We start from the raw sequence: 20,881 nt of genomic DNA, 5'->3' as shown, positions 1-20,881 counted from the left end.
ACGAAAAGGTATCAGAGGAGTTAAAGCGAGCCCATGTTGAAGTGTGTGTGTGCCGGGGGGATGGTTGCAGCAGAGTGAAGACACTTTGCTTCTCCCTAGAGCTGTGGAGACAGGGACACAGATGTTGTAGAACAAAAATTCCCCTGAGAGAGTAGGGCAAAATCTCAGCTTTGCACTGTGAGCACAGTTCGTGAGAGCCCGAGTGTCTAATTGGCTGCGTATATTAACATCATTACTTTTGCCCTGCATCCCCAGACATCTGCTGTGAGAATTATGACCCTGGATGTGCAGATGGGGCAAGACTGACGCTCTTATGTGCTTTTAATTTTATTTATTTATTTAATTAATTATTTTTGTTTTCACCATTTTTTTCATTTGAACTTTGCTGTTACTATTTTGAGTAACCCACAGTCAGATTTTCCATTATGCTGTTGACACCATCACACCCAGATTATGCAAGCATATTGTTTGTTTGTTTGTTGTTAGCAAGCGATGAAAATTGATTCACTGCATATGCATATTTATCTCCCCTACACATGTGCAGCCTATAGATAATTCACATTATAAAACATACATAAAATGTTAGTGAAAAAAAAGAGAAAATCCCAAGTTAACACCCTTTGGGTGTATTATTTTTTATAGCGAGATAGTAGAGATTTAACCAGTCTTTTCCTAAATCTGCAAATTGATTTGAAGGATTGGAGAAAAAATCATTTAAGAATCACTTAAAGTATTTCCCCCCCAAAGCTGTCATTTTATTTGACCTTTTGTGACATCATGTTTTACTGTTGCTTTGTGTTGTATATCTCAAGGGTGATCAGCGTTAATTCCAACTTAAAAGTCCTTCTAACTCGTGAAGTGTTTGATAAAAGTTCCAGATTTGCAGGACACAGGGGATCTACCTTGCCCGTCCTTGAAAACAATGACCACCGTCCACTCGCGTTAATGTCACTGAAGCCACTTGTTAGTCCTGACTGCTGTCTGGTCTAATACCATTTCTCTGTCGATGTTTGTGATTTTGATACATCATCCATTGTATGTAAAACATGAACGTGAGCAGAAACGTCCAAGCGACTGCTCGTTAAAAAAAAAAAAAGAAAAAAAAGGGGGGGGGGGGGGGGGGCAAAATTAATCGAGCTGCTCATTACGTGTGAAATTATGTGTAGTTACGTGGAGCGGAGTGAACTTGCTGCCGCATGTGACACGCGGCAGCGCAACACAGTGCTGTCATCCAAACTTAGCGGAGCCCCCGTGACTGACCGGCTAGCTGACAGAGCTCAACTTCTACATTTTTCTGCTGCCACTCTCTCGCTCAGGTGCTCCAACTTCCTCTCTGCGCTCTGTCAAGTGTTGATCGAGCGCGTGGATGTGGATTAAAGAGCGGGGTCCCACCGTCTGAGGCTGAACGCCTGCACGTGGCGGAGGACTGCCTTCTTTTCCTTTGCTTGACCTTCATCCTTCCTCAGCTTCACTTCGCCTGTCAAACGAGCGCGGACGATGAGCTCATCTCTTCCCAAAAGCGAGTCGACCACCTCTCTTCTTAGAACATCGGGGCCCCACCGCAGGTCTGCCCACGGGGATCGCGGTCCCCACGGTCACAGGAGCCAGCGCTCTCACCACAATCATCCCGCCGGAGCTGGAGGCAGCGAGGACGCGGTCTGGAGGGAAGACTGCGAGACCAGTGTGCGGAGACCTCTCTGCCAACCAAGACATGCCGACTCTCGACATTTAAGTGACCATCATCGGACGCCGAAAAGTCATACTCACCGGCAGCCGACCACCCTGGCTGATGATGAAGATGATGAAGAATACACTCAGGAGGATGTGGGGCACAGGATGAACAGGCATCAGAAACAGCACATCGGGTCCTCGAGATCCAAACAGTCTCATCATCATCATCATCATCACCACCACGACTCCACTCGAGGTGAGGTGCCTCCCGCTGTGCATCCGCAGGTCGGATCCAGACACGACAGGAGAACCTCACCAACCCCATCTTATCCAAAACACCAGGACGATGCAGCTTTCTTCTTCGAGTCCAGCGAGAGAGTCGTCACCGGGTCATCACCCAGCCTCAGCTCAGACCCACCTGCGACAAGCGCACCTGTCCGGCCAGCGGCCAGCCGCAAAACCAAAAGACTAAACGCAGCATCCTCTGAGTATGACTCCAGTCTTCATCCAATAGTGAAATCAGTTTTTGGGCAGGTAAGGAGGTTTGTGGGGAGGGGAGAACATTTAAACTTCGAAAGTGTTCGAAAGTTGATCAAAGTGGGAAAAATTGAATGTCATAATTAATTTATAGATTGACCTTCTTTAAGTTTTCTAAATCTTTTTAAGTTAAATTAAACAATGTCTTGTTTCGACATTAAGTCTGCAGAGTTTTGTTGTAGCATAATGCAAAGGGCAAAATATCAAGCTGTATTACTGCTCAGTAGCAGCATGAATAAAAAAAAAAAAGCAGACTCATTAACCAGAAGAAACTGGAACACTCGTTTTTTTTTGTTTTTTTTTTTTAATTATTTGCACTAAAGAGAAAAACGTTGTTATTCCCCCACAAAGATCAAAATTGCGTCTATTTACAAAGTGATGCGGCTTGCTCACTTTGAGGTCCTTACTGGATTGCACTACTGGATCTTCATGTTCTGTGTGGACATCACATTCAGACCATCTCCATTCACAGATAAAAAAGAAAATGTTTTGAAAGTCCATCCATCCATCCATCCATCCATCCATCCATCCATCCATCCATCCATTGTCTTTTTCTTATCCAATTCAGGGTCAAAGCAGATCTTTCAGTATAAAAGGACATAAATAAAACAATCCTAAATGAATAAAATAAATATTGCTCATTAGATATTCAGCTTTTTACTTGTGGGTTCCTGTTCGTTGCTGCAAAGGTTTGGTCCATTAACTGCAGCATACATGCTTTTCATAAGAGCTGCTGAAATTCAGCAGCAGGTTTCACAGGTGAGATGAAGGTGAGGCTGGACTGACAGGGTGTCACCCGTTCTGGGCAGATTAAAAATGAATGCATCTTTTCAGTCCGAATCTGGCTCCTGTTTGTTTTGGGTGTCCATTACTTTCACGCTCTCTGTAGTCTTTTATGCATCCCGATATGAATGCAGTCACTTTCATTGTTGCTGTCACCTGAGTGACAGCAGGGGGATCAGCTTACCCCCCTGTGTGGAAAATGTTTCAGTGATGAGAGCCCGTGTGTCTCACGCACACACACAACGGTAAGTGAAGCGTTTGTAGAGATATCATTCGTAACATTTGCCAATAACGTGGTGAGTGACAAATGCAGGCTGCATCACTTCACCACCTGTTCACTTCCAAATAAACTAGTTTTCTACAAAGGGTGCCAAATTCCTCCTGTTACTCAGACAGATCAGGAAGCTGCACATGAGATTTTTCAACCCCCTCCACCCCATCTTTTTTTTCTCATTTCACTTAAAATCCTTCTTCATCATCTTTGGATGATAAAAAGCTAAAGAGGAGACAATTACCTCTCAGTGTGCTAATGTGTTCTAGAAATAACTCCTCAATCCAGGCCAGAGCTTCAATCAGTCTTAGGGGTTCCAGTGAGGCAAAATCCATCCAGCGGTGTGCTATATAAAGTCTCCAGAGCTGCTGATGTGCATAGAATAAGGAGATCTGATATTTTCTGCCTAGATCCCACATGGGAAAAATTCAGATTTTTGATTCAGGGGAACAGTGAGGAAGAATTACATTTGTGAAAGCTAGAAAAAGTATAAAAAGCTACAAATGTAATTTGAAAATGCAGGCTTACCAAACCAGCAAACCTATATTAGATTATTCTGTTATTATATGTTACCTTATATATGTAATCAAAGTAGTTGAATTAGAATACTGCTGTAGATCACATTATACCCTTTAATATAGAGTGTGTGAGCTGTAGGTAGTTTAGTTCTCATTATACTTTTGAGTTAACAGAACATATTCACATATTAGTTCATTAGATAAATGTGCATCACTCTGTATCCTTGATCTGCTGGGAATGTGTTACACTGTTTTCTTGACATGTTGAATCATGAAGAGAAGGTTGTAAGCAGGAGACTCTGTGTCTAAAGACAGGGGAGATAGATAGACCACATTCCATACCCCCACCTTACAGAAAGCAGAGAAACAACTGCCGAGGTCATAACTTAGGCGCTGTAACAGAGAAAAAATGTGATGTTTTGGCTTTTACGACTAGCTGGGGGCCACTAGAGACTATAAAAAGCTGAGCAACCCGCCACCATTTTGAGACATGTGCCTGACCCTCTGGTAGCATCTCTCCCGTCCGGACGTTGTAATGCTCTGACTGTTGAATTGTATGGAAATAAATGATTGTTGATTGAGCATTTATACACCGAGTATTGTCCCTCCTTCAGCCCAAAGATTCAAAGAATTGGGAGAATTCAACACCTACTGTAATTAATTCTGATTTTGGACGAAAATAATCACATTCTCAAAGTGCTTTGTTTTGTGATATCGCCCGGAAGTTCAGTCATACCAAACACGGCCGTCAAAAGCTAAAATGAATTTGTGAGTGGACGCGAGCTAGTTGTGAGTCTGTGTGCATCAGTGTTTGTGTGAGGGAGCCAGCAAGCGAATGATGCATGTGTGAGAACAAAAAGTGAAGAAAGCTGAGAAGGCTTATGCAGGCATGCTTTCTTATTTATTTATTTCTTCTTTTGCACCTGCTCAGCGTCTTACCTAAGCTGTTTCATTTATTTGACAACACAATCGTCATAGTATGCCCTTTAGTACTTCTTAAATCGGGATGTGGCAGCTTGACACCGGGTCCAGCAATGAGGCATTAAACTCCCTGCAAACTCTTTCTTTTCATATTTTCTTATGTAACATCAAGATCTGCACACAATCCTAACAGAACACACTCGCTGCATGTAGAGAAGGCTAAAAATAGCCCAACAAGACCTGATTATGAGAGACTGGAGGAGGGCAGGGTGTTTTTTTCCTCTTTTTATTACTTTTTGTTTTGTCTTGGCAAAAATATTCAGGCTTCTGCAAGTGCGCTTCCTGATTGAGAAAGACGGTGAATGTTTTTTCAAGCCGTCATCTTAAAATTCACATTTTAATACGTGAATCATGATGACTCACGATGACCACAGAGGCAAGTGTGGGGGTTAGAATAAGGACAAATGTGTTTTGCCGCTTGCATTTTGCCGATTGTTTGTTATAGGGAGATTGTGGCACTGTGATTCACTCAAATTTTCTATCCTTAGAGCATCCATGCACCGTAATTAGCTCCCATTATCCCAGCACATTCTGGCCTTTGAACCATTCGGGTTTAAAAGGACACCTTGATCGAGGACAGAGCACTTTTACGTCCCAGTAGAAAATTTGTTTCTATTTTAAAAGCCCAACTACAGCTCTCGGTTTTTGTGACCTTGTTCTGCACACTCTCGCAGGAAATGTGGAAATGTAGTAGAGAACTGTTATTGAAAGATGTGTGATGAGAAATTATTATGAAGAGAAATCTCTTATTTTTTTTCTAAAATAATAGTTGAAGGATGTGCATTGACCAGCAGAGGGAGCAAGTATCATTTGTACCAAGGTTTTTGAGCTGCCAGTGTGCGGGTGAGGGATAGAGGGGGTGGAGTGGGGGGAGAATGTCACATCAGGGAGCCAGGAGAAGCGAAAGGGCCGGAAAAGAAAGTGAAGGGAGCGGGGAGGAATCGCATAAATGAGGGGGACAAAGGATGTAAAATAGGAATAGTGAGCGCCTTTACTGGCAGACCTGATGATTGTTATACCAGCAAACGCTCATCACCTCTCACTTCCTCGCTCCCACCTGAAAAGACAATCTAAGGAAAAGGTCTTAAAACACAGATTAAGTCCACTTCCTGTTACTCGTCTTGTACTCGCACGCACTGATGTTTCCTTCTCTTCCTTTCCTTTTTCCTTTTTCCTTTTTTGACCTGGGTCATAGTGACGTTTGAGAGGGGATAAAAGGAGAGTGCCTACAGGGGGGGGGGGGAGCACAAATGAGTAATATGAGGAGAAAGATCAGGGTGAAAATAAGAAGAACATATCTAGAACATACAAAACTATTTTTAGACATATGGTAGGTATATTTATATCTCCAAGAAGGAGGTAAACCCCTTTTTTGAGATGAGGATTAGAGGCCCGTGCACACACATGCACATGCTACATTATGAAGTGTGTGTGTGTGTGAGTGCATGTGTGCCCATGTGATGATGCTAAATATTGATGCAGACCTGAGGCTGAAAGGGAAAATCAGTGTGAGAGACTGCGAGACAGACTAGAAGGGATAAATGACTCAGAGGGAGAGAAAAAAAAAATCAGCAATAACTGACATGCAATAAAAAGACACATGAATATTTTTCCCCTGCTGACACACTGGATGTTTAACTCCTCTCACATAAAAGCAGATGTTTGAAAGAAAAATACTTAAATACTGACTATAATCTGACTCCAATGAATGAATCAGCTGCAGGATAAAAACTGTGACGTCTCAACCCAAACACAAGAAGATGACGCAAGTGCGCACTGCGTGTCTTTTCACCGCTCGGATGTCCTTTGATGACGAACTCACAAACAAACCACATGAATTCTGTGGTCACAGTCTCCTTGTTTGTGTAATATTAACTCGGTGGCTTTAGAGGACAACGGCTGGTGAACTCATGTGAGTTTATTATTGCATCAGTCCCCTCCCTCACCCTCCTACTTCTCTCAGCTCATTTAACACAGCTGATGGCCGAGGATGGATGAAACAGGATTATGTTTGACCTCAAATCTCAAATAAATCGCAAAGGAAACGATTAATATTCCTGTTTGATTTAGATTCCTGCCTTGTGCGCGTATGTAGACTCTTGAGAAATGGTCACCCCATAACCATCTGATACTAATATCAACGAAAGTAAATGACATGCTTCTTAGTGGGTAAAGTATCCGAGAGTGAGTATGATGGAAAAGGGAAAGGATACAGCAAAAAGAGAGAGAGAGGGATGGATCTCATGCCCGTGCACACTATGGTGTGACATTATAAGAGCTGACGGCTCCTGTGTCTGACGTCTGATGTGTTCTGAAGTTCACAATGAGCCTGTGGTGAGAGGCTGGATGAATCACCCAAGGAACAACGCAGAGGAGCCGCTCAGATATTGAATGGGAGATAGATGTGAAGCAACTTGGGCGTGAATGTGTTTATTAGAACATCAGTGAATAGACAAGGTCGGACAGGAGGGGGAAATATTGATGCACGTCAGTGCCGCAGCAACCGACTGTTAAGTTACCACTAGGTGGATGTTTATGACAGAAAGAAGAACTTTTCCTGCATAAAATGACGACTACCAAAATCCTAAAAGCTTCTCCTCAGTTTTCTTTTTAAACATTACCAACATAATTAGATTTTCTATGAAACAACAGCTTGGTTGTAAGAAATAATCATTCATTTTATCATATGCAAAAAACCCAAACTGGTCATAAATAATAAATGTTTAAGGCAGAACTTGTTTACATACCTTAAAATATGCCTCAGAGGGAAGGGCTTTTACTTAAGAGGGACATGTCAATAAGAACATGTCTGAATTCTCACTTAAAACTCCTGCAATAAACACGCTGTGCATTTTAAAGTCATGCAATATATGTACAGTATGTATCACCAAATCACAACAATAGTCCCTTTAAGGCACTTTATATTTTAAGGTAAAGATGCTACAAAAAATAGAGGACACACTAACAATTAGGTGGCCCCCCTAAGCACTTGGTGACAGTGGGAAGGAATAACTCCCTTTTAAGAGGTAGACACCTCCGGCAGAACCAGGCTCAGGGAGGGGCGGCCATCTCCCGTGAGCTGTTAGGGGTGAGGGGAGGAAGACGGGACAAAAGAAACACTGTGGAAGAGAACCAGAATGGTATGGAAACACATATAGTGAGACAAAATGAAATGAGTGAATTAACTTTAAGCTCATATTTTTGTTTGTTAAGTTTTTATTGCACCCTGGAATAAAAGGTACAGCATTTACTTTAAATGTGAAGCCTAGTAGGACAAAGTGTTGATCAGTCAATTAGCCCACATTTGCATTTGCATGCATTATCCTTTTCACTACTGTTTTTACAGAGGCTTCATTTTTAGAAAGCCACATTTTTGGTCATTGTGCCTGACAACAAATGTATGCGTGTGTGTGTGTGTGTGTGTGTGTGTGTGTGTGTGTGTGTGTGTGTGTGTGTGTGCGCGTAAGATAGGCTGAGAGAGAGCATTTATTTTCCGTCTGTGTGTGTTTGCATTTGCACACACTGATTTGAATCCTCCAGCGCGGTGGTTCAGAATCCATGTGTCATTTCTTGCACATTTTAGCTTTGATCTGAATCCGAGCCCTTCAAGCTTAACGTGACTTTGTGATGCTTCTACGTCTTTGTGTGTATGTGTGTGGTCGACACATACGGGGAGAGGGAGAGAGAGCAGGGATGGATGCTGGGGGTAGAGTGGTGGGAATAGGGGGGAAGAGAGAGCGTGTGTTATATTTTTAGCTCCACAGCCCCACATCCAAGAGTGTCTAATCGAGCGTGTGTACGAGTGAGAGAGAGAGAGAGGGAGAGAGAGAGATGTGTCTGTGTGTGCATGTGCGTGTGTGCATGTTTGGATTAGTGTCTCCAGCATCTTGCTCAGGGGAAGGTAATATGCTTGTCCGAACGAGCTTCTTCTGTCACATTCGTATAGATGGTTTAGAACTGTGGGGTGAGCAGGACTTGGGGGAGCAATTGAGGGGGAAAAGAGCATGAGACAGACTGACGGACAGAGAGAGAAGAGAGAGAGAGGGAGAGAGATAACAGAGACAGAGAGAGAAGAGAGAAAGGGTAGAGGGAGGGAAGACACAGTAGGAGAGAGGATAGAATGAATAAGCAGTCTTTCTTTTCTACTTCTGGCATTTGCATCTCGAGCTGATTACATGCATGCTTCCTCTCTTTCGCGCATCTTTGTGTTTTTTCTGACCTGTCCGTCATTCTTGTTTACATATTTCCCTCCCTTTGTCTCAGTGTCCCTCCCCCTCGTTCCAGTGTCCTTGCCTCCAGGTCCTCTCTGCACACTCCTCTCCGTCCTATTCCCCTCGTACCTCCTATTATATCCCTGCTCTTCTCCCTGCCTTCTCCCAAATGTCTTCCTTTATTAGTCAATGACCCACTGAACCCTCTTTCGCTTTCTAATCACTCTTATTCCCATGCATGCCTGGAAACACTTGCAAACACACATGCATACACGTGCACTTACATGCAGGCTCACTAACACAGCCACAGTTAGAGAGAAAACATAAGACAGGAAGATTTTTTTTTTTTTTTGGTTTGTTTGTTTTTGCAATGGGCAACTCTGTAAAGTCGCTTAAAATTTTCACCAAGAAGGTAAGGTCCGCTTTGAGGTTTTTCATTCTCCTTGAATCTCCTCCTTCCTGGTGCATGTTTTTCTAATGGTTTGTCCCCAACCTGACCGATGGCTATTTGACTGGATCTGCACTGACTGAGCTGGCGTACTGTTAGATATTTTACATTCAGGCTGTGTGGAGAATAACAGCAGAATAATTTAAGATTAAAGCTCGTCTCTTATGTACTTTTAGCCAAGTCAGGAGCTTTTAGTTTTGATCTTTAAAACTCAGTCTGCATTTACACGTTGACATTTTTAAGGACTTCAGAAAGATTTCTCTTTCCTTATCAGTGCATGTATTCACATAGAGGTTCAAGGGGCTGGTCAGTCCTCTCGGTTGACCTGTCGACTGCATCTGTGAATTAGGATCACATCACTTAAGGTCAGTCAGGCTGCACACCACCTTATCAGCCAGGTGAAGATGCTACCTTGTTGAACAGCACCTGCAGGATGCGATCAGGCAGTGGAAATGTTGCAAACAGGTGTGCTGTTTTCACTGGCTCAGAGTCTTTGGGCTTATTAATACATCTAATTTTGGATTACATCTTTCACGTATCAGCGTATGCTTGAATAGACCATCAGTGTAGCAGGGAGACAGACCCACGAATAGAATTTCCTTTATTGCGCCAGCTGCACATCCTTGAGGAAGAACAATATGACAAGCAACTGTTGATGCCATCTGTGCAAAAATTGGTTGGAGTGCTGAAGAAGTTCTTGCTTGACTTCAGCGTTTCTTTGACAACCTCTCAGATTTTTCTTTGGTCTTGTATGTGCGTGTGTGTGCGTGTGTACGTGTATTTTCTTTTTTAGTTATATAAAAGCTAGCGCATGTGTTCATAGTACTTTTCTGGCACGATATAGCCACAGACAGCCCCGCTCCATGCATCACTTGGTCAGATTACCCAGTGGGCATCCGCTCCTGTGGTGAAAACTGTAGGAATGCACGAACTGGCAGGACGACTGGCATGGTAACAGATGGAGTGTGAAGGTCATTTGTAGAGCGCATAATAGTGTGTGTTTGTGCATATTGCACAAGCATGCATATTAATTTTTCATTGCATATGCATGCAGATGTCTTGTGCTGACAGTATAAAGCATCTGAACGTTGTACAAATTCATGTCAGAAAGATTTCAAACAACAGCAAAATGGTCCGCTGGTAACTCGTTGTGATATAATGTCTACTTCTCTACCTTTTAGCTTTAAATTCCTGCATTGAGTTGGATGTTAAAGTGCAGTAATTCAAAACTAGATCAATGTGACATGTTTTATAAGAGATATTGGTGCATTAAAATTAGTTAATCTCATCTTGACCAAAATGCACATTAGACTCTGTTTTTTAAATAGCAATCTGAGCTGTGTTGGTCTGCAGCTGGACCTTCTGGACCTTATTTGGCTTAGAAAAACTGTTTTAATTAACTTGTAGCCCTCTCGGTAATCACAATGACTGATGTGAGAGAACAACATTCGCCCCCTGGTTGATTGGCTAATTGGTGATTATAATTAAATGGCTGGCTGAACGTCAGCATCACCTTCAGGAAAACTGTTTTATAATGTGCACAACCCCCCCAAAAACAAAACAAAAAAACAGAAAACTAGCCACTTCTGGGTAATTTTAAGTAACAATCCCAGCAATAGTGCTGTAGCTGACTTGCATGGACTCACTATAACACTCTAAATGCCCTTATTTGACCTTGTGCTGAACTAAAAGAAAACCGTACTACTGCTTACAGATTTGCAATCTAAAAATAAATTGTGTCAGTCCAAAGCACAAGCACTCTTGTAGAAAAAAAATATTAAGAAATTCTTTGATTTTAGTAGAGCTTGGGTCTTATTTTGTTAGTTCTGGCCATTGCTTAGATAATATTGCACCCTCCATTTTCTGTGATAAGATCTGGGGAGCAATCATGCAACTGCTTTCTACTACTATTATTATTATTATTACAATTCATCCCTGTAGAGCAAAAAAACTGATATCAGAGTTAAGTGTGACCAGTGTGTGGAGTTGGACTTGTTGTTTCCCCACATCTCAGCAATTGTGGTGAGTGCAGTGTTATCGTAATCACTGGAAACAATGGCCAAAGCTACTCAAGTCAAACCACATTGTGTAATGAATCAAAATGATCACAATAACCTGTGAGGACCATTAAAAAATGATAGGCACTATTTACATTAGGCTATTGCTTTGTGACATGAAAAGAGGCCTGCATCCTGCTCTGCAGTGTTCTGCTGTGCAGGATGGTTTTTGCCGGATGGATTTATACGTAGATGGCATCAGTTGCTCTGTCACTATATTTTACACCCACTTATCTGTCACTGAGATCCTTTCCTCTGTCATGACTCACCTGACTCCACACTTTCCAATGACTGACAGACATATGTCTGTCATCTATGATCCTCCTCTGAACCCTCCCTCCTTCCCATCTCCATGTTGGCTCCTTGTTGAAACAATACCTCAACAAACTGAGTCACACTCTCTACCCCTGTCTTTGCCTCTTCATCCATATCCGGCTACCCACCGGATGCTTCTTCAGGACCAGAAGAAGAACTACAAAGCAGTGCAATCCTGTGAGGAGGGGGGATCTGGGGGGGCCTATCTTGAGCCACTAGTAGCCCTGGCCCAGAATGGAGCCAACATGCACAACATACTGGGGCCTGCATGCATCTTTCTACGCAAGGGCTTCGCTGAGAGCCGGCAGGCTGTACGTAAGTCCAGAAAATATCATGTGCATGCATGCCAAGAGAGATTATAGCACACAATGCAGTACATGCACAACAACCAAATCCCATGTGTGTAGCAATCACCTTCTACTGTAATGTCAGCACTTCCTGCATGTATTGAAGAGTGGTCGGGCTTAGAAGATGGGGTTTTTTTGTTGGATAATTTAAGTTGAATGCTGAAAGGGCATGTGAGCATCTGTTATGCATGAGGATGGATGCATTTTGTAGCTGGATGGAGGATTATTAGGACAGGTTATGGCAGCGGCAGAAATGCTACTCACATGGTGATTATTTCTCTTCATCTATTCCCAGCAGCTGACAACACGACTCAAGGTCTTGTTATTAAAGCCAGGAGCAATGCTGAAATCCTCAGTGCGGACGACTCTTCTGATGATGAGCTCTCATATGGGACTTCTTAAAGGATACAGTGGTCGAGACTAGTTATTCTAATTCAATGGACTGACACATATTATTTTGTATTAACATCTTCCTTTAGTCTCTGTATTTACCCTAAATACTAACAATTTTCACTCATTGCGCACACATTCGTTCTAAAGACACAGTAAATGGTTCTGATTCTTTTCTGCTGCAACAAAGGCCATACATTTTGTTTCTGGTATTTCACTTTGATCCCACTGCCTAATTATAAATAGAAGACTCAATGTTTTATTAACTGTGTGATCCCACTAATAATTTCTTTCTCTCTATAGCTGGAGTGAAAACTGAAAGCTCGTGGCACTCTGTGGCACTGTGGTTGCCAGTTTACTTTTTTACAGTGTCATTTTGTATGCTGGGAATTGGCCTGATTTTTTAAGATATCAGCAGTGTTTGGGTACTAACTTGCAATATGATCCTCCACAGGATCGAGAGCTGAGGCCAGAAGAAATGGATGGTATGCTATGTTGTTAGTAAAAAATAAAGAGTGAATTTTACAGTATTCTGAAGTAGTTTTCAACACATCTTTGTCACATTTACACTTAATTTCATTTGGTCTCAGAGCTGCGCGAGGCCTTCAAGGAGTTTGACAAAGACAAAGATGGGTTCATTGGCTGTAAAGACCTGGGGAACTGCATGAGAACTATGGGATACATGCCAACAGAGATGGAGCTAATAGAACTGAGCCAGCAGATCAACATGAACTGTAAGTTAGAAGTGTGCCTGTGTGCTTGATTCATTGCCAAATATGCATAAAAATTGAAAGAGAGATTTCTCCCTAATATGCATTCACTTCTTTTATCCTGTAGCGCTGCTTATCCATCTAGATTGTTCTGATAAGAGCCGCCCAGTTTTGGAGAGATTGGCTGTAGAGATATCAGTCTTCTCTTTTATGTAAAGGAACCAAATGCACTTACCTTATGGTGGATGCAAACTGAACGTGACACTCAGCTTGTGTGTTCTGGCTACAAGATTTGCACAGCCACAACTGGATTACCCAAACCTTTATTTGGAAGTTTAAAAGGTTGCCATTTGACATCCTAGTGTTCTTCACAAAAAGAATCAGGACATTTTAACTCATGAAATTCCCACTTCCTTGGTCTCTGGTCATCACTACATATTGCCATCTAATACCGCTATATTAAAGGTAAAATAAGCAGCTTTACGGCCAATCAGAACATTGAAGATTGATAAATAGTGCTAGCTGCCAGGATTTTGGGGTAAACTGACCCTTTAAAATTAGAGTTTACTCTTCACCATTACTATTCATATGATAATGTTGAAATGAAGAAAACAAAATTCTGCCAGTTTTTGCTCATAAAAGCTGACATTTTATCCGTCAGTGGGAGGACATGTTGACTTTGAAGACTTTGTTGAACTCATGGGGCCCAAACTTCTGGCTGAAACAGCAGACATGATAGGGGTGAAGGAGCTGAGGGATGCCTTCAAAGAGGTAAGGAAAGGCGGGATTTTTTTCAATGCTATATTTTCATTTAATACCAATAAATATTTTTTGTTTTTAGTAATGTGTTTATTTCCCATTTTCAGTTCGATACTAATGGTGACGGCGAGATTAGCACTGCAGAACTCAGAGAGGCCATGAAAAAACTTCTGGGACAGCAGGTACAGAGCTGCTCTCGTGCCTGTAGCTTTCCATCCATCACTGTCCAGCCTGTCTGCTTTTAAACCTTTGTGCCACAGAAGCTCACACTATCACACCAACCTGACTTTTCTAGGTTGGACACAGAGAACTGGAGGAAATACTGCGAGACATTGACATCAACGGAGATGGACGTGTAGACTTTGAAGGTAGAAAATACTGTGAAGTATGTCTGGGAACACAGTATAACCTTTTTTTCTGCTTTTGTCCTTCTCTCTCAACCTTCAGTCTATCTCTGAAACACACACGCACACAGCTATTTCACATATAAGCAAAATCCCACTATGTGTCTGCCTTATATACCAATACCATGCTGAGAGTGAGGTGAGGGGATGAAGCAGTAGGTCTGTCTCAGATAATCTCCTTGCCAAAGGTTTATGTCACCTCATAGATTACCCACAGAGAGAAAGATGTATACAGCAGGATGCCGGGGATGAAAATTTAAGGCTGTTTTGCTGTTCTCAGCAGTGTTACTAAACTTAGAGATACATAATTTCAGGTTTTTGGGTGAAGATCAGAAAAGAACGTACAAGAAGATGTGAGGCAGGAGAGAACCATCAGGTTGCTAATGAGGCTGACGAGAGAATAAATATGAATACTCAGCACTTGGTTATGCGCTCGAGTGCCTCGGTAATTGTTTTAAAGCTAAAAATAGATATGGAAGCAAATATAATTGGGTAGAAAAAGAAATGAGGTTTAGAAATTGCTCTCATAGACGGTATGAATTGGGGTCTACTCAGATCTACTTGAAACCTCAAGTTCAGCTCTGTTTTAGGATCCTGTAGTATTAGTATGTATCCAGTACTTATTTAATATCGTGTGCATGCAAGTGGATCAGCGATTATGACTTTTATAAGCCCTGGTAACACCTGCAGACTGATTCAACCTGATGTGTAGTTTTGCTTTTTGATATCTTTATTAAACTTTAATTGATTTTTTTGTCTTTTACTGGGAACTTTATAGCTTTTTTTTAAGCTTTTAATATAGCACAGCAAACTGATATCAAGGGTAAATGTGACGTGTACTGGACACAAACACAAAGCTCAGAGAGGCAGAACTCTAATAAACAAGGACTTATTTTGGCTGTTGCAAAGTGCCAAACAAGTCGAAACGCAAGAAAAAATAAATACCATGTGATAACACACAACTCGGCAAAGGAAAGGGGACACAGGACTATTTATATACACAAGGCTAATCACGGAGCTGGGCAACAGCCACAGTAAAACACGGACACACAGAACGTGCATACCTGACTAATAACTCCACAAATAACAAAAAGCTGGAGGCTTATCACACTTTAAAATAAATGAAAAATCAAAACCTAAACCATAACTACACGTAAGAACCAAACGGAGATCAGGGAATAAATCTGGAGACATAACAAATACTGTCTGTTTAGTTGCTTAACGCTCCATCATCTCAGTGTTGTGGCTAGCATTTGGCGCTTTACCACTGAAAACAGCTGCCTGCTGCATCTGGAAACAATGCTACTGGAGATGTGAGAGTGGCTCACAGCAGTTTGTTATTCCATAAAGTTTAAAGGTATCACCTGTATACACCAGTTTTGACACCTCAGTATATATCAATAAAGACATATCTTGTAAAGAAGGTCATGAAATATACAAGAAACCACTCAGTTAAAAAAAAAGACCTTCAAGGGTTCCTCTCATTCAGCTTTTAGAGGAAGAAAAATCAAAGTGCTAGTCTGTGTAGCCAAAACAATGAGCTAAAAAGCACAGAAATGCTAAACATAGCTGTGTGAAATCCAGTGATCATTATCTTGTTTGAGCCCAAAATTTACCCTACTATCTTCAGACTAACATATTATTAGCCCCATGACATCATCAGTACAAAATAAAGGGCAAAAACCGAGTTTCTCTTACGTAAACTCATGAGCCGATGTGTCATTGACTATTTAACTTGCATATTTTCTTTGTTGACAGAGATAGATTGGCAGTAATAATACCCAAGTTAATGCATGGCCTAGAGATCAAGTCATGCTCATTTAGCAGCACACGATCTCTGGCGATATCATTAAGACATTTTTTTTGGAAGCAATATAAATATATTCAGCACTTTGAAGCAAATACAGGCTTTCTCATATTCTGCTGCTACTGAGCAAGGTCAGCTTGTGCTCCAGTATCTCCAACAACCATACCGTAGTTCTGCTCCGTTTTGGCCACCACAGGAGGTCCCTGCACTGTGTGAATAATCTCTCCTTTGTTTAATTTTCAGAATTTGTGCGGATGATGTCTCGGTGAGTTCCTGGCTGAGAGCTAAAACGACAGCCTGGATTCTCTGTTGGGTTTTGGAGGAAAAGAAGTGCAAGTAGCACAGAATACTGATGAAGCTTGAACTTCTGAATCTGTCAATGAAGAAGACAGCAAAAAAAACAAAACAAGAAAACATATCAAACCCTGCCCTGAAACTGCCACGCTGAAGCACAAATGCTGACGACTACAGTCGGGAGCAACACTGTTAAGAATAATATGCTGCTGCTGTTTCCAAGAGCATAAACAAAACCAATAGCTGCATTTCTGACTTTTGCAAAGTAGTTTTTACAAACGTATTTTCCTTTAACGACAACATTTCTAATGTTGATGTGCTTTTTTCTCCTGACTCAATGGGTGAAGCTGTTTTGCTCACCTACAAACTACATGCTATTACACTTTAATAATTGTAGCAATTAAGAAGAAGCAGCAGTATGCCAGCAAACACCCGAACTCATACAGCACATTCCTTTTTTTAATGCCGAGCGTATCTGAAGCACAAATACAAATGGCAACATAGAAACATGTTACGTGACCCCTGTCAAGCAGCGTGTTTGTGTTTTGTGCATACTGTTGTTTCTTTCCACCTTGTGCTGTACATGTGTTATGTCACTGGAGACTATCGTGACCCAGTATTTGTTCGGTATATGTTATGTAGCACCGATACAGTTCTCATGACTTTAATAACATTATACCTATTTTACTGTGATATATAGACTATACATATATATTTATGTGTGTGTCATTGCCACTGTGCATAAGACTGACGGACTCTTTCAACTGCAACTTGCTAATCTTGAAGATAGGCCTTACTTTTTATATATATGCTGTGTTTTGCTATTTCTGAATTACTTCCGCGAGTATATTCAGAATACACAAAACATGTTTTGACACTGAGAAATCATCCACGCCTGACTGTGCAAGCGTGGGATCAACAAAGAGGTAAATTATAGGTGGTAAAGAGATGGGGTTAGTGCTTTTATTATCATCAGCGAGCTTTGATAATTTTGAGTTTCTTTGTGAGTTTTGCTGAGTGAACAAAATATTTGTGAAGTTAAAAAAAATCTCACTTGGTGCAACATTTACACTTTTACCTTTAATACCTCAAAATCAGTCAAACGACCAACCTCACTCTCGAACTCCCTCCTGGCACACGCTTATTTTTAATACACTGCATGGACAAAGCTATTGGGCCACCTATACACTACACCTAAATCCCATTTCTTAATTTCCACTCTAACTCTGTTTGAAATGCTGACTATAAGTGATAGGTAAGTTCTCTGTCTAATTTTGCTACAGTGTTACAAAGTCAAATGATAAATTTAACTGAATCTAATTGAATTAAATGCACTTGATTGGCATATATTTAGATTATACAAAATATATTTTCTTTAATAATGACTTATTTGAATAAATTGACCTTTGATTTTATATAGTTCAGTTGCACTTTGCTCAAAATTATTGTTTCGTGTTTATGAGGGTGAAGAATCATTTTTTGTGTGTGATTGGTCGCGATCTCTATTCCACTTCAACCCAAAGGTGTTTGTCGGGGTTGAGGTCAGAGCTCTGCAAGTTCTCCCACACCAGCTATGCCTTTATGGACCTTGCTTCGAGTACATTGATGCTGGAACAAAAAAAAGGGGGCCTTACCCAAACGGTCCCCACTACGTTGGAGAATTGTCTAATATGTCTTGTTAAGATGAAGCTATGGGCGGTCCAATATTTTTGTCCATGTAGTGTACCAGCTTCCTTACCGTCATTATTATTTCCAAGGAAGCAGTGGAAGCTTCTTTATGGTAAAATAAAAAGCCAAAGAAAGTTTACAAACATTATTTGTGAGTCTAATCCAGTTTGGTAAGTAGATGCAATATTTTTCAGAAATTTGATGCACTGAATTACCTTTTCAAAACGACTGCGTGAAATGCGCTTTAGTTGTTGGGACAGCTAAATTATTTGTAGACTGTTCATGAATGGATGTGAGGGTATATGCATGCTGTTTAAAAAAAGAAGAAGAAAGAGTTGTGATTTTACTTGTTTTAACTGTGTGAAACTATGCATGCTAATAAACTACTGCAATTTGTAGCAGAATCTAAAAGAAATAAAGATTTTTATTCCAAATTGAGATTAGGCCATGTGTGAATGTGTGTTTCTTCTTAACCTCAAACACTGTGATGGGGATGTTTCCTTTCTTTCTTTTGACTGGAGTCGTGTCACAGAATTCACATTTTTATTGGACAATAAGATTCTTGTTTAAAGAAACTTTGAAAATATTGAGACTTGACTCTCATCAGACCTACTGTAGTATTTGCACTCCATACTAGCATCTGCTCACATCTTCACATAACAAAAAAGAAACCCTTGTTGGATGCCTCATTATCTTTCACTTCCACCCACTGCTTCCGGACTCTAGAGAAACCAAAAAGGGACATTTCTCCTCTTATGTGGAGTTTATTCAGAAGCAGAGACTGGAGGATATGTGCAAAATAGCTCCTTTATACAAATAGTCAGAGTCAACAGATAAATGCTGAGGTGGAGATAGAGTGATACAATCTGTGAGGAGTGAGAGTGCACTACTTGGAAATCTGAAGTTGCATGTTCAGTCTAAAAATGGTGAGACAGAAATACTTAATACTATAAAAAAAACTTAGAAATGATTTGGAAATATGCTCAATGGACATTTTATTGGGTACACCTTGCTAGTACTAGCCTTGATCCCCAAATGCCTTCAGAACTTCTTTTTGACCCATTGAATGGTGCTGGAAACTTTCCTCAGAGATTTTGGTCCGTACTGACATGATAGCATCACACAATTGCTGCTCATCCATGATGAGAATCTCCTGTTCTACCATATCCCACAAATGTGCTCTGTGTGAACAGTGAACTCACCGTTATATTGAAGATACCAGAATGATATGATTTGAGCTTTGTGTCATGGTGCATTACCTTGCTGAGAAAAGAATCAGAAAATGGATACACTGTGATCGAAAGGGGATGGACATGTCCAGCAACAATACTCAGCTAGGCTATAGTGTGTAAACAATACACAGTTGGTACTAAGTGTGCCATGAAAATACCCCCAACACTATCATATAACATTTCCAGCTCGAACTGTTACTTCTTGCTTCAAGATTTGACATGCCGTGTGTTCAGATGCTCACATGCATACCTGGGTTTAAACAAGCGGTAATTTGATAGCGTTGCTTTTATATCAGCTCCCACCAGTTCTTCTTTTACATTCTCTGTAAAACCTAGAGATGGTTTTATGGGAAAATCCCATCTGATCAACATTTTCTGAAATACTCAGACCAGCCTGTTTGGCACCAACAACCATACCATGTTCAAAGTCAGTAAAATCTGTTACTATAACTCAGGTTCAAAAGTTATAAAAGCATCACCAAACATTTCAGGAAAGTTTATAAATGAGCCGTGGAAGTATGGAATAAGGTAAGAAATGAAGATAAGATGGAAAACAAGGTGCTAGTAGTTTAAAATCTGCTCAAAACTGACTTCATATAGTAGAAACAAACACACTGTAAGCTGTGTTTCTCTTTCCTATGTTTTGTTTTATACACACTTTCATACAAAATAAAATGGAAACACACAAAATGGTGTTTTGACATTTCAAGTGGCCTGTAGCTGAACTTGTGTTTTGCTTTCCTTACACCTTCAGTAATTTTGGAAAATTAAACTTATGCTCAGTACATGAGCCCAAAGTTTCTCCATGCCTCCAGTGCTCCAATGCAGTTTGCACATCTGTCCAGCTTCATCCTTGTCTTTGCAGTTGGCTATATAATACAGGGCATTTTAAAATTAATGAGTTGCAAATACTTGGCAAATCTACACTATTTGCTTTTTTAACTTCAGAAATATCACAATAAAAACACCCAGGACACAACACCAAATGATCAGATAGCTTTGATATTTCTAATATAGATGGAAAATAATAAACTGCAAATATCAGTGATAACTGATGCAGGTGTAACAATGCAGCCAGTCGTATACATGTTATTTTAAATGGGTGGTTTAGAAGCGCAAGGGTGCTCTATATTACATTTTGCTCATTGGTGCAGATTAACTTCATTTGTTTCATTTATTTATTTAAAAGGGACAATGTAATTTAACATAGTCAGAATATAAAGCATAAAACTGATGTAAATAACAGTAGCTCCTCATAACATTGTCATCTGTTTTGGTTTTCCAGGTGGGAATACAAAGCTGTAAGAACCTGACTTCATGTCATCTACAGTGTTTTCTGGCATACTTACTGTAATCAGATTAATACCACGTTCAATCCACAGTGCAGTGACAGCAGCCCTCATTGGCCACCTGTTGCCTTGTTAACTCTATACAGCTCTGTCTGCCTGTGATCTGCAGCCACAGCATGCTGCTGAGAG

The 20,881-nt window shown here is 40.8% G+C and overlaps 1 protein-coding gene across 4 annotated transcripts; it reads left to right on the top strand.

Annotated features, from left to right (window-relative positions):
- Nucleotides 1–1,172: 1,172 nt before the first annotated feature.
- Nucleotides 1,173–18,609, top strand: cabp1b (calcium binding protein 1b). 4 transcript variants are annotated; one of them, XM_085279498.1, is made up of 8 exons: nucleotides 1,173–2,205; nucleotides 11,936–12,103; nucleotides 12,984–13,014; nucleotides 13,120–13,263; nucleotides 13,901–14,010; nucleotides 14,106–14,180; nucleotides 14,294–14,366; nucleotides 16,453–18,609. In XM_085279498.1, exons 1-8 carry the CDS (start codon nucleotides 1,498–1,500, stop codon nucleotides 16,476–16,478), a joined length of 1,335 nt encoding a protein of 444 aa, XP_085135624.1. In that variant the 5' UTR covers nucleotides 1,173–1,497; the 3' UTR covers nucleotides 16,479–18,609. The 4 variants fall into 4 exon arrangements, with proteins under 4 accessions (XP_085135624.1, XP_085135625.1, XP_085135627.1 ...); XM_085279501.1 differs by lacking the exon at nucleotides 1,173–2,205 and adding an exon at nucleotides 8,501–9,393; XM_085279499.1 differs by lacking the exon at nucleotides 11,936–12,103 and having other exon boundaries at nucleotides 1,175–2,205.
- The last annotated feature ends 2,272 nt before the right edge of the window (nucleotides 18,610–20,881 follow it).

Source organism: Mchenga conophoros, linkage group LG7 (genome assembly GCF_057382185.1).
Source record: "Mchenga conophoros isolate Kocher_MC1m ecotype Shallow Benthic linkage group LG7, M_conophoros_male_GT1.1, whole genome shotgun sequence".
NCBI classification, from domain to species: domain Eukaryota; kingdom Metazoa; phylum Chordata; class Actinopteri; order Cichliformes; family Cichlidae; genus Mchenga; species Mchenga conophoros.
The sequence above is the reverse complement of the archived record's forward strand: the minus strand, read 5'-3'. Positions and strand labels throughout refer to the sequence as shown.